Source organism: Crocuta crocuta, unplaced genomic scaffold (genome assembly GCF_008692635.1).
Source record: "Crocuta crocuta isolate KB4526 unplaced genomic scaffold, BGI_CrCroc_1.0 scaffold477, whole genome shotgun sequence".
In the NCBI taxonomy this organism is placed as follows: Eukaryota; Metazoa; Chordata; class Mammalia; order Carnivora; family Hyaenidae; genus Crocuta; species Crocuta crocuta.
The window spans coordinates 1,151,036-1,163,396 of record NW_027530193.1 but is presented as its reverse complement, the minus strand read 5'-3'; the positions used below and the strand labels follow the sequence as shown (position 1 = coordinate 1,163,396).

Genomic DNA, 12,361 nt, shown 5'->3' with positions numbered 1-12,361 from the left:
CCGCTGTGGCCGCTGTGGCCGCGGGCCGCGGCGCGGAAGGCGTGCGCGACGACCCGGTGCTGCGACACCTCGAGTACTTCTGCATCGCCTGGTTCAGCTTCGAGGTGTCGTCGCGCCTCCTGCTGGCGCCCAGCACGCGCAACTTCTTCTGCCACCCGCTCAACCTCATTGACATCGTGTCCGTGCTGCCCTTCTACCTCACGCTGCTGGCCAGCGTGGCGCTTGGCGACCGGGGCGGCGGGGGCGGCGAGGACCTCGGCGACCTGGGCAAGGTGGTGCAGGTGTTCCGCCTCATGCGCATCTTCCGCGTGCTGAAGCTGGCGCGCCACTCCACCGGGCTGCGCTCTCTGGGCGCCACGCTCAAGGTAGGGCCTCTGGGGCCCGCGAGGGGGTGGGGGGATGTGGGGAGAGGTAGGGGGGAGAAGGGCAAGTTAGCAGGTGAACTTACGACCGTGCGGGGTCCAGGCGACATTCGTTGTGCCAGGTACAGAGCTGGACACTTCACATCTTTTCTGACCTTCCCTGCAGCCCTGGGAGGGCTCTTTCCCAGAGGTCAAAACTGAACACCGAGGCAGAGGTTTGCTATTCTTAAGAAAAAAAAAAGGGGGAGGGGATTGGGGCACCTAGATGAGTCAGTCGGTATTGGGTGTCCGACTTTGGCTCAGGTCATGATCTCACGGCTTGTGAGTTCAAGCCCCACATGGGGATCTGTGCTGACAGCTCAGAATCTGGAGCCTGCTTCAGATTCTGTGTCTCCCTCTCTCTCTGCCCCTCCCCTGCTCACAGTCTGTCTCTCTCTCAAAAATAAACAAACATTAAAAATTTTCTTAATTAAAAAAATAAGACAAAGGTCAGTTTTGATCTGTCAAATGTCAGACGATACATAGTGCAGAAATTGGCACAGCAGGATGCTACCTGGCTTCCCCGCTGAGCCTTTCCTCTGGCATTGTCAGGGGGCACCGATATTGTAGGTCACCCTTGACAGGCCAAGTCTAGCAGGAGCTCCAGAGCTAACACTTAGCGAGTGCTAATTCTGTGCCAGTTTTACATCCATTATCGATGTTCTCAGGACAACTTCCTTAGGAAGATGTGGTTATTTATTCCCTTCCCGTAGATGAACAACCTGAGGCTGGAAGGTTGGCTTTTTAAAGCCTGGTTGCAATTTACTGAGCACCCTCCTTCTGCGGGGCCCTGCACTGGGGTGAATCACCTTGAAAGGGTGAACTTCGCCTGGTGTGGAGATGGAGGAAATGTGAACAGCTTGGGCAAAGGCCTGGAGAGAGAACAGGACTAACGCTGGGGTGGGGGTGGGGACGGGGCTGGAGGCGGATGAGGTGAGAGGGGCAGGGAACTGAAGGGCCATGGACTCTTGGGCCAGGATTTTGAATTTTATCCCGAGTATCAGGGGATGGAGTCTATGAGGGATTCAAGCTGGGGTAACTGTTATTGTCACGACTTTGCATATGTGGAAACTGAGGCTCCAGGGGGGCTCAGAGTTCCTCAGTGAGTCAGTTGCAGAGCCCAGAGAAGAACCCAGCTGTGCCTGACTCCGTCACCTCCTGCCCTTCCTCCTAATGCTCCGTGCAGCCCTCCTACGGACCCCTAGGAAACCCCTTCTACCCATGGCTTCCTAAAGCCCTTTTCATGCCCTAGACGCAAGGCAGCCAGGAAGCGGGTGCGGCAGGGTGACGTGGGCAGAATGCCGGGCCAATGGGCAGGCACAGGGGACTTGGTATCTGTCCAGGGAAGATCCCTTTGCCCCAGAGCTCTGTCTGCCTTGCCTCCAGCCATGCAGGGAGCCAGGACCCGATGCCACCAGCATTTTCTGCAAGGGGGAAAGAATTTTGATGGAGGCTGCCAGAGGCCAAGACACAGGTGTAAGACTCCACATGACAGCCTGGCTACTCAAAGCGAGGCCTCTGACCCACAGCAGCTGTTACCTGGGAACTGGCTTAGAAATGCAGAATCTCCAGCCCTACCCCAGACCCACTCAATTGAGTTCTGCCTTTTAAACAAGATCCCAACATGATTCCTCCACACATTACAGTTTGGGACTAGGGAATTCTAGTTCTAGGCTAGGAGTCCTAGCCTTAGCACTATTGATATTTGAGGGGAGATAATTCTTGGTTGTATGTGTTGCAAGGGGGGGTGGCTATCAGATGCATCGTAGAATGTTTAACAGTGTCTCTCGCTTCTATCCAGTAGATGCAGCTAGCACACCTGTCCCAGTGGGGACGACCAAAAATGCTTAAAGACCTTTTCATAGGGGCACCTGAGTGGCTCAGTCGGTTAAGTGTCTGACTTCAGCTCAGGTCATGATCTCACGGTTTCAGAATTCGAGCCCCACATCAGGCTCAAATGTGGAGCCTGTTTTGGATTCTGTGTCTCCCTCTTTCTCTGCCCCTCCCCCCCAAAATAAATAAACATTTACAAATTTTTTTTTAAAAAAAGACCTTGCCGTATGTCCCCTGGAGAGCAGATTGCCCTATTTGAGAACCACCGCTTGGCCTCAGGGCAGAGCATATATATATACCCATAGACAGGTGCGTTCAGGAACGTGTATCCCGTCAGCTTTCTTGAGGGGCTGAACGTATTTTTGTATTTGTCAGAAATGAGATAGACCAGTCAAAAGTACATCACACCAACCCTTTGCACTGTGGAATACAGACTGGTTCTGCAGCTATGGGAAAGCCACAGGCTCTTACCCACTGGCCGGTGCCACCAGATCCCCCTGCATTGGAAGGAGCCGCGATGGCATAGTGGGCGTCCTGGACAACAGAACTTAGGCCTGTGTTTGCTCCCAGCGAGCTGGCTGCCTCTTGTAAATGAAAGATCTTAGTTTGGAGTTGAGGGACCTGGACCTTGGCACCTTCTCTCCTTTGCTGTGTGACTTCGGACCTGCCCCTTCTACTCTCTGGGTCTCAGTTTCCCCATATGCTCCATACGAGGTCTGTGAGCCCACACAGCTCTGACTTGGCTTCCTGCCTTCCCTTCCAGCACAGCTACCGCGAGGTGGGCATCCTCCTGCTGTATCTGGCCGTGGGCGTGTCCGTGTTCTCCGGCGTGGCCTACACAGCCGAGAAGGAGGAGGACGTGGGCTTTGACACCATCCCTGCCTGCTGGTGGTGGGGCACAGTGAGCATGACCACCGTGGGCTACGGGGATGTGGTGCCCGTGACGGTGGCTGGCAAGCTGGCAGCCTCGGGCTGCATCCTCGGGGGCATCCTGGTGGTGGCGCTCCCCATCACCATCATCTTCAACAAGTTCTCTCACTTCTACCGGCGCCAGAAGGCTCTGGAGGCTGCCGTGCGCAACAGCAACCCCCGGGGGTTTGAGGATTTGCTGAGCAGCGTGGCTGGGGTGTCAGAGGCGTCTCTGGACACATCCCGGGAGACCTCCGAGGGGGGAAGGTCTGCTGACCTGGAGGTCCAGCCCCCGAGTGGGCCTCCAGACCCTCAGGTTTATTAAAGCCAGGGCTCAGTGTCCCCCTTCCCACATCCCTGCAGTGAGCTGAAATGGCAGAGATCCTTCCTTGCTTACATCTTTTCGTGGTGGCGTGACTGCTCAGGATCTGGGGCCTTTCCTCTAAAGGCCCAGGCTGGGGTAGCATTGCTCTAGGTTCTGCGAGCCTGGAGGACAGCCCAGAAACTTCATAAATGAACTTCCAAGCTACTATGAAGCAGGCATGTGCTAAAGAGAAAGTCAAAAGGATGCTAACAGATTGTGAACACTCCCTGTCTGTCAGCCCTATCGAATTCAGCCCTGTGTTGGAGGATGAGAATTATCCCCATTTTGCGGATGAGGAAACTGAGGCTCAGAGGCATGTGACCACTCACCCAAATGTCTCCTGATTAGAAGTAGTGGAGCCAAGTTTGGAATCCAGACTCATTGGTCGGTCAAGACCAGTGTTCCTTCCATGCTGTCTTTCTTCTACCCTCCCGAAGCTTGCATGTGGTTTTAGGGGGGTTCATGGATGCTGAGAAGACCCTCTGTCAGGGCTAGGGAAAGGACCGGACAGTGGGTTCAGATGTAGGAGCGCTGGATGTCAGCTGTGGTCCTTTTCCATGAGATTCTAATAAGAGTCAGCTCTCAGTGAGGTCTGGGAGGAAGGAAGAAGGGCTGCTTTCTTAGCTGCTGTATAAGCTTTGCTAAGCAATGGTCTTGCCGCTCCCCGCCAGGGCTGGCTTGAGATACAGACTTGAGGGGTCCTGGCCTGTGGCCTGAGGTCTAGACCCAGCTGTGCTAGGATGTGATGTGGGGGGTGGACGCCCCATCTCCAGATCCCAACCCACCTGTCACATGGTCACGTTTGTGCCCCGGGGGGAGATGAAAGCCAAATTCAGCAGGGACTCACTGATGTAAAGCCAGCTGAGCTCTGAAATGTTGGTGGCAAGGCGCTGCTATGCAGGGACACCTGTGACCCCCATTCTCCTCAGTCTGACTTTGGCAGTTCCCTTCTTCCCACCACACAGGGCTCCAGCCCTTCCTTGAGTTACCATCCAGGCAGATGCTAAACACCTCTCCTTTTGAGCAGCTCCAGGCCCCTGATCCTTACTGAGGGCATATCCCTCATACTCACCTGCCGAAGCGTTTCTACTTGCCGAGGCATTTGGGGAGGAAGGATTCCCGTAGCTCCACTCACATACTGTTTCTAGAACACCCATCACTGTACTGTCCTTGCCACGGCTGTCTTCACATCCTCCCCCGCCGCCCCCGCTGTGCTTCGGCATGGAGGATGTGTGGCTGAACCCAAGCTTGGTGAGGAGTAGGTGCTTAGTGAACATTTGCTGATGGAACACCAGTTCGTAGCACACGCTGTGTGTCTAGCGCTGGGGAGGAAGAGGAAATGACCAGAGAGCGGCCTTGCCCTTGAAAGGGTGTGGACAGGGCCCAACAGCAGGTGTCTGGTTCTGATCCCCATTCCTCCCGACTTTATGAGGCTTTTATGGCGATTTCCCTGTAGATTCTTCACTCGAACATTCAACAAATCTCATTTGGAAGACCCACAGGTGGGACTTCATGTGTGGCCTGCAGACGTGTTTTATTTAGCTGAACAGTATTTTTAGTATACTTTTTTAATTCGAATGCCTTTGGGTGAGGCATGTACTCTCTAGTTCCCCATAGTGTCCCCGCGACACACACACACACACACACACACACACACACTCTGTGGTAGTCCTGCCACTTCTTATATTTACTTGACACACCTGCCCTCTGATTCATTGAGCACTAGGTTCAAGAGTCACGGGGAACAAAATCTATATATATTCATGAAGCTTATAGACTAGTGAGAGAGATGGATTTTAATCCAGCAATCACAGAACTGTGTAATAGTGAGTTGTGCCAAGTCCAGGGAACTCCAGGCATGCAGTGTAGCAGGAACCATTAATGGGGGTCCGAGAAGACTTTTTTGAGGGTGACTGTACAGGTGAATCGTTAATTAGGCAGTGGGGGTTCTGGGAGGCCTTTCCAAGCACCGGGCACAGGCCGTGTGCAGGCCTTGGGTGTGACATGGTGGGCTCCCCACCCCGTGTGGATGCAACCTGTCTCCCTCCAGACTGAGCAGAGGCTGGAGCCAGGCCAGGGGGCCGCGCCTGACTCCCCATGTGCATGCTGGCCCTCAACACGCTTGCCCTGTATGCACCCCCCCTTCCTGAATGTACCAAGGAGCCAGGTAGCTTCCAGACTCTCTGACCCCACAGCCAAGTCCCTAAAGCCGGTATGGGGAATGCTCCGGGGAGAGCTGACCAGCCTGCAGCCATGCCCAGGTTGTGTGTCGTCCTGGCAGAAGAGCGGCGACTCACTCTCACTCCCACTCCTGTGTGTCTGTGGAAACTATTATGCAAATAAAGAGGCGGGACCCCGGGTCCTGTTCAGCCTGTACGTGTCCAGCCTGGCGTGCAGGCCGAGTTTATGGGGGGTGGAGGGGAGGAGGTGCGTGGAGTGACTCAGACTCCACGTCCTCTGGTTCCAATCTTGGGTTTGGCACAGGATTCAAGTGACAGGAATCCAGTAGGAACTAACTTGGTGGAAAAGTAATTCATTCTAAATAAGTGATGAGCAACCGTCACAATTACGGTTCTTTGGTTACAAGCAACAGAAACTATCTAAACGGAAAAAAAAAGAATTTATTGGAAGATGTATTCCTTTCCTGTTGGTGGTGTGAAACAATAGAAATTTATTCTCTGACAGTCTGGAGGCCAGAAATCTAAAATTGGTGTCAGCAGGGCCACGCTGAGGTTCCAGGGCTGAATCTTCTTGCCTCTTCCAGCTTTGGGTAGCTGTCAGTGTTCTTGGCTTGTGACTGCATCCCTCCATTCTCTGCCTCTGTCCTGATGTCACCTTCGGCTCCGTGTGTGGGAGTCTCCCAGTGCTTCTCTCACAAGGACCCCTGTGATGGCATGTAGGCTCCCCTCCCCCCAGCTAATCTAAGATGATTTCAAGATCCTTAGGCCTAATCACATCTGCAGAAAGACCCTTTTCCCAAATAAGGTAACATTTCCAGGTTCCAGAGATTAGGACTGGGACATATCTTCAGGACCACCATTCAGCCACTACAAAGGGGAGTATCGGTGACGTTCACCCAGTCATAGGATAAGCTGACTGGCCAGGTCTCAGGACGCACAGGAATGAGGGGAGCTCTGGGGACCTCAATGGAGGGACCTGTGAGCCTTCTGTTTATGACACTGCCAGCTAAATGCTCAGCCTTCAGTGGCCTTCCTCCCTGTGTCATTCTGCTCCCAGGTCCAATCCCAGCCTGCCTGGAGCCACAAGCCTCTCCCTTGGTGGAGATAGGGGGCAGGGCACCCACCTGGATTCACGTCTGCAACAGGTGACGTTGGATGGAAGAAAGGTAGTTACCCAAAGAGAAGACCATGTGACGTCACCAAAATAAAGAGGAGGGATGTTAGGTAAAAATAGCAGGTTGTCCACAATCCTTGGCAGCCCAGCATATTATATGCTCACGCTTCTCCCCATAAGCACAGTCTACAACATGTTTGTGACATAAAACAACTATCTTATATATAACCGAAAACACACTTGGTGTGTTTTGGCCCTATTAATGCGATGTAATCAGTATAGTGGAGCAGTTTGATGTCTTGTGGAATAGGGCAAAGAGATTTAATCGAATCTTCCTGGTTCAGAACTGGTGAACTAAGGTATCTCTGAGTCAAATAATAAAGGAAATTGTTCTCCCTTCCAAGTAATAGCAAAAGGCTTCCAGTGGTTTGTGTTTCTTGGAGTAGAAAATGAAACCAATAGATGCATATTAGCTCCAGGGATTGTAAGGAATACATATCTAACACAGCAGCTAAAATTAGAGTTGTCACTTGATTAAAATCATCCACTGCCATTTTCCAAGACCCATATAATTTTACACCAGCCAAACAGGGGAAGCCAAAGGTGTTTTGATGGGAGTCATTGCCCTGCAGGGTATTTATTGCAGGCACTAATCTCTGCAGCCTCCCTAAAGATGTGGTACCACTTTGAGTTTTCCATTTCAAAAAAGTCATTCAATTGGATTCTATTGGCCTTTTATATTATAATGGCCTCCCTGGGTCAGGGAGCCAAAGTGGGGATCTTTTCCAGCAATCACTCAGAAGCTGGAGATCTAGCCCTTCAGTGACATGAACAAGGGCCAGAATACTACTTTTCACATGATTGGTGGACCAGCAGTGGTACTCTCAGACCCAAGAAATTGGCATTAATTCAAAGTCTTTATCCAGTGCTTCCTGAAAGGTTTTAGTGTTTCCCTTTCTTCAGTACCCAGTTACCCTGGTAAATGACCACAGGCGTTTCTGGAGAAAACAAGACACACGTTCCCATTACGCTCATGTAGTGGTAGAGCAGACACGCTCCCCAAGGGCACGTGGCATATTCTTCACTCAAGGGGCTTTAGATCAATAAATGAACTCAAGCCTAGGTGTTAGGTGATGATCGTGGTGACTTAAGTTAGGACTTTTTATGCAGGACTAGAGAATGTTTTGGGTTTTGCTTTGTTTTACTTGTTTTGCCTTGTTTCTTATGTTTTATTTGTTACTCAAATCAAGTAAGATTGGTGGTCACCTTTACCTCTTTAGGGCCTTAGCACAGACCCTGCTTCATTCAGAACCTGCTGAATATTATGATGACCTTTTCACTTCATTTCTGAGGCACTTAAATGCCAACCCCTGGCCTCCCACACCTCCCCATTCTTCCTCCCCTCTGAGATCAATGAACCCATTTCATGGGAATTGCAGCCCTTCCACCAAGGTCCCCTGATGTAGACTTTCCTCAAAGCAAAGGTGAAGTGTTCTGGGTTCAGTGAGGGCCATAGAGACATTAATGGGAAGGAGGCACAAAATAAATCCAGTCTTCAGAAATCTTTGAATCCTTTCCTCTACATGATGCCAAGGGATTTCGGGCCTTTATGTTTCATTTCATGTGTGCCAGCATTCGGTCCAAGTTTGCTTTAGCCGACCCATCAATGGCCAGAATGCAGCCAGCTCCGGGAGCGAGCACAGAGAATGCCGTGCATCCCTGTCAAGGAGATCAGCCTGGTCCAACCTCACATTTCCCCTTCCTTCTTCAAGCACCACAAAAATCCACTCTCACAAATATTCCTCAGATTTGTGCTGGTATCAATGAACAGTTTCTTTGCACTTCTGTATGGGTCCAAGATTCGTTCCTATTCAGAGTCTATTTTTCACCCTCCAGGCCGAAACTCATCCCCACCATCTGGCTAAGTAGTCTTGAAGGGTGGGGCAAGCCAGGAGCTTGGGAACTTTCTCCATAAGGAAGGCAGGGACTGCTTCCACCTAGTGTTGGAGATCGCCTTGGGTTTCTCCCACATTCTCTTGTGTGGCTGTTCCACTGGCCATAAGCCATACATAAAAGTGTAGCAGGCCTGTCAAGTCAGCAGCCAGCATAATCGGTTACCAACTTTGGTTTTGGAGATCTCAGCCCTATCGCAAGTCATGAGGTTCTCACCGTGGTCACAGAAATGTTCTACAGTTCAGTCTGTGCACCGCTACCCCCATATTATATTTAGGCTTGCTCTGTTGACTTTCCTTTTACATTATTCTATGCAGTTAGAAAGAAAACATTCTATCCCCCAACCTGGGCATTCCTCCTCTCCTCTAAACTGAACGGTGACAGAAGCTACCCTTTCTCTGAGAGCCACATTCTCAGTGGTTAAATGATTCCAAGTAAAACAGGAAACAGCCCTTTGCCACTGCATACCGTGGGCTGCTCTTCAGGACCAAAGCCCCAGCAGCAACTTCCCACTGTTTTGCCCCAGCAAAGCCCACTTGTTTTTAATACCCCACACTTCCAGGAGGACATGTGGACTATGACTCCATTCTACTTCCAATTTCTCTGTCAGTTAGGAGACTTGGGTTGTAAACAAGTGAATCCAACTCGGGGAAACTTAAGACAAAAAATGGCTGCACTGGATAGATACCCATTGGAATCAAAGTAAAATTAAACTACCAGACTTTGAGGAGTGCCTGGGTGGCTCAGTTGGTTAAGCATCTGACTTCAGCTCAGGTCATGATCTCATAGTTCGTGGGTTCGAGCCCCGCATCGGGCTCTGTGCTGACAGCTCAGAGCCTGGAGCCTGCTTTGGATTCTGTGTCTCCCTCCCTCTCTGCTGCTCCCTTGGTTGTGCGCTCTCTCTCTCAAAAAATGAATAAACATGAAAAAAACCACCAAAACTCAACCAGGCTTTGAGACAAATAGAAATGAGGGCAACGTGGGGATGGAGGTACTTAGAGCCCATGAATCACCTTTTTCAGGCGTTGCCATTAAAATGCCTGAGTGATAGCACTCTGCTGTAGCTAAAACTTCCTGGAGGACCCAGTCTACTTGGACAGTTTGGGTCACATGCCCACCCCAGGGCTGAGGGAATGGAGGAACTCCCACTGTCAGTCTCCCCAGGACACAGATGGTGGAGGCGTAGTATCCTGAAGAAAATGTGGGGTGCTTTTATTAAAATGAGGGAAAGGGATCCTGAGCGGGCAAAACCAACAAATACTTATTATATACCACCGGGTGGGAATGGTAAGTAGGCAGCTTGGCTTCAGCAACAACAGAAACCAGGAATGAGAGAGAAAGACAGACGTTGACTGAATCTGTATAACCTGGCAGACAACAGAGTCCCCAATATCTCTAGGTTCCACATCTTGTGGCACCTCCTCCTTCCCAGTTCCAGGTTGAAAACTGTGTCAGAGGGGTTGACTGGCCGGGTTCTGGATGAGGTTACTGGATCACTCCACTGTGGCAAAGGCTTGGGTCTCTGAGAACACAGCAGCCACCATGTGAACCCCCGGCTGGTGTGGGAGTCGAGCAACAAAAGGAAGGGAGTACTGGACAGACCCCATAGTTATCCCCCTTACAGTCTTGCTCTCTTGGGCCTCAGTTTCATCTTCTGTAAAATGGAGAGATGATGTCCAGAGATGTTCAGGAGTAACTGGGGCACTAGGTCTGGAGGGCACATGGGAAAGCTCAGGTCATCTGGGGCTCTGGGATGTGATGTCTGTGGTAGTTTCTCCCCATTTCCAGTGATGCTGGGGTACAGACTTCCCTGCTTAGTGAGGCCTAATGTTCCTCAAGGAGGATCCAATTTAAGATCCTCCCCCTCCCCAGTCCCACATCATAGATCAAAAAACAGAGACCAAAGGAGGTCCAAGGTCATACCTGAGTCTCTCTGTGAGAAGAGCTTTTTGGCTTAAATAAGGGCCAAGAGCAGTGTTCATATTGGAGAAAGGGGGTGGAAGGGAACCTGGTTGCCTCCTAAGGTACTTCTTGAGGCTCCCAAGAGTGAAGATGACCTATCAACTAATAAAAATAACCAGTCGTCACTCGCCTGTGGGACTCTACAGTTTACAGCATGATTTCACGTCCCTTGTCTCAACTGCTCCTCACAACAGCTCTATAAGGCAAAGGCAACAATGAAGTAGAATAATCCTTTGGACAGCTGGGGAGACTGTGGCCCACTGTCGGATGATCAGAGAACAGCGCATCAGGGATTCAAGCTCAGGCCACCTAATGTGGGGCTGTACTCAACTGGGCACCGCATCCCACTGTTCTCACTCTCTTTGGCAAACTTAACTCCCTGGGCGCCATTGAAGGAAGTGGCTTTGAAGCGTGGGTTCTCATGCTCTGGACATGGCCCTCAGGTGCTTGCTGGGATGGTCTTTGATGACTGCCAGACCTCATATTCGAGGCCAGCCAGGCCCTGTGCCTGAGTGTGGAAAGAATTCTCTGGGAAATTTAGTAAGTTGAGACACTAACGTTGTAAGGCAGGACCTTTTGAGATTAAAGGAACAGTGTCTTTCAGAATCTGGTCTGCTAGAAAAGAAGAGGACAGATCAGATGTAGACTGGTGATTAACCTGTTCAAACGGAGTGAGTTCAGAACCTTCAGGAAATTCATGAGTTCAAGGGGAGGAGCTGCACATACCTTGCTCCCAGAGTCAGACATTGTCAGGGTTCTGACATTGGCCCTGCTACTTACCAGGTACGTGACCCTGAACTGGACCTTTGATCTGCAAGAAGCATGTCTCAAGGTCGACCTCCAACCTCTGTCAGGCTGGTATCCAAAGCCCTCCCGGCTCCATCTTCTACCTCCTTGCATGGGTAAGGAGTCCTTCAGTTACAAGTGACAGGAATCCAACACAGTGGCTGAAGCTCAGGTGGATCCAGAGGTTCAACGGAGGTCATCAGGTCTCCTCCCCCGCTGCCGTCCCAGCTCTGCATTCCTGTGTTGGCTTTATTCGTAGGGCGTTACTGGAATTACTTGATTAGGATGGGAGAACACAGTGATACCACATGGTGAGGAGGAAAAAACATGGGCCCTGAGGCCAAATGGACTTGTACTTGAATCTCTGCTACTTACAAGCTGTGTGATCTTGGTTGGGTTTCTTTGCCTCTCTCAGCCTGTGTCTTCACTTGTCCTGATATAATGACCCCGACACCTCAGAGTGTTGATGTCAAGTTCAAGTGAGGTCACCTATGTGAAAAATGCCTGGCACAATAAATGCTAGGAAGAAAATAAAAAACACATATGAAGGAAATGTATCCAACAGCGCTCTGGCTTTCTTTGGGAATGGTAGAGCAAGTCTGAGCACAGGCTGCTGGGAAAAGAAGTAGTCTGCAGGTGTAGACATCACAAACCAGATGCACTCTTGTACTTGAAGCCACAGCAGGGGAAGGGGGGTAGGGTCTCAGAATGAGTAGGGGGGTTGGGAGGTCTGAGTTGGAATCAAGACCCAACATGGCCAAATCTCGGGCCTCAGTCACATTGTTTGTAAGGCAGGATGCTGGTGGAGAGTAAGTATCTTTTACATCGCACAGGGCGGGGGGGGGGGGGGTCCCCCTGA

The 12,361-nt window shown here is 51.0% G+C and overlaps 1 protein-coding gene across 1 annotated transcript in view; it reads left to right on the top strand.

Moving 5' to 3' along the window:
- The window catches only part of KCNS1 (potassium voltage-gated channel modifier subfamily S member 1), a 6,072-nt gene extending 2,604 nt beyond the window's left edge, over positions 1 to 3,468 (top strand). The window contains exons 3-4 of the mRNA XM_077765296.1: positions 3 to 365; positions 2,998 to 3,468. Of these exons, the coding sequence (XP_077621422.1) occupies positions 3 to 365; positions 2,998 to 3,468 (834 nt within the window). The remainder of the gene's footprint in view (positions 1 to 2; positions 366 to 2,997) is intronic.
- Positions 3,469 to 12,361: the final 8,893 nt, after the last annotated feature.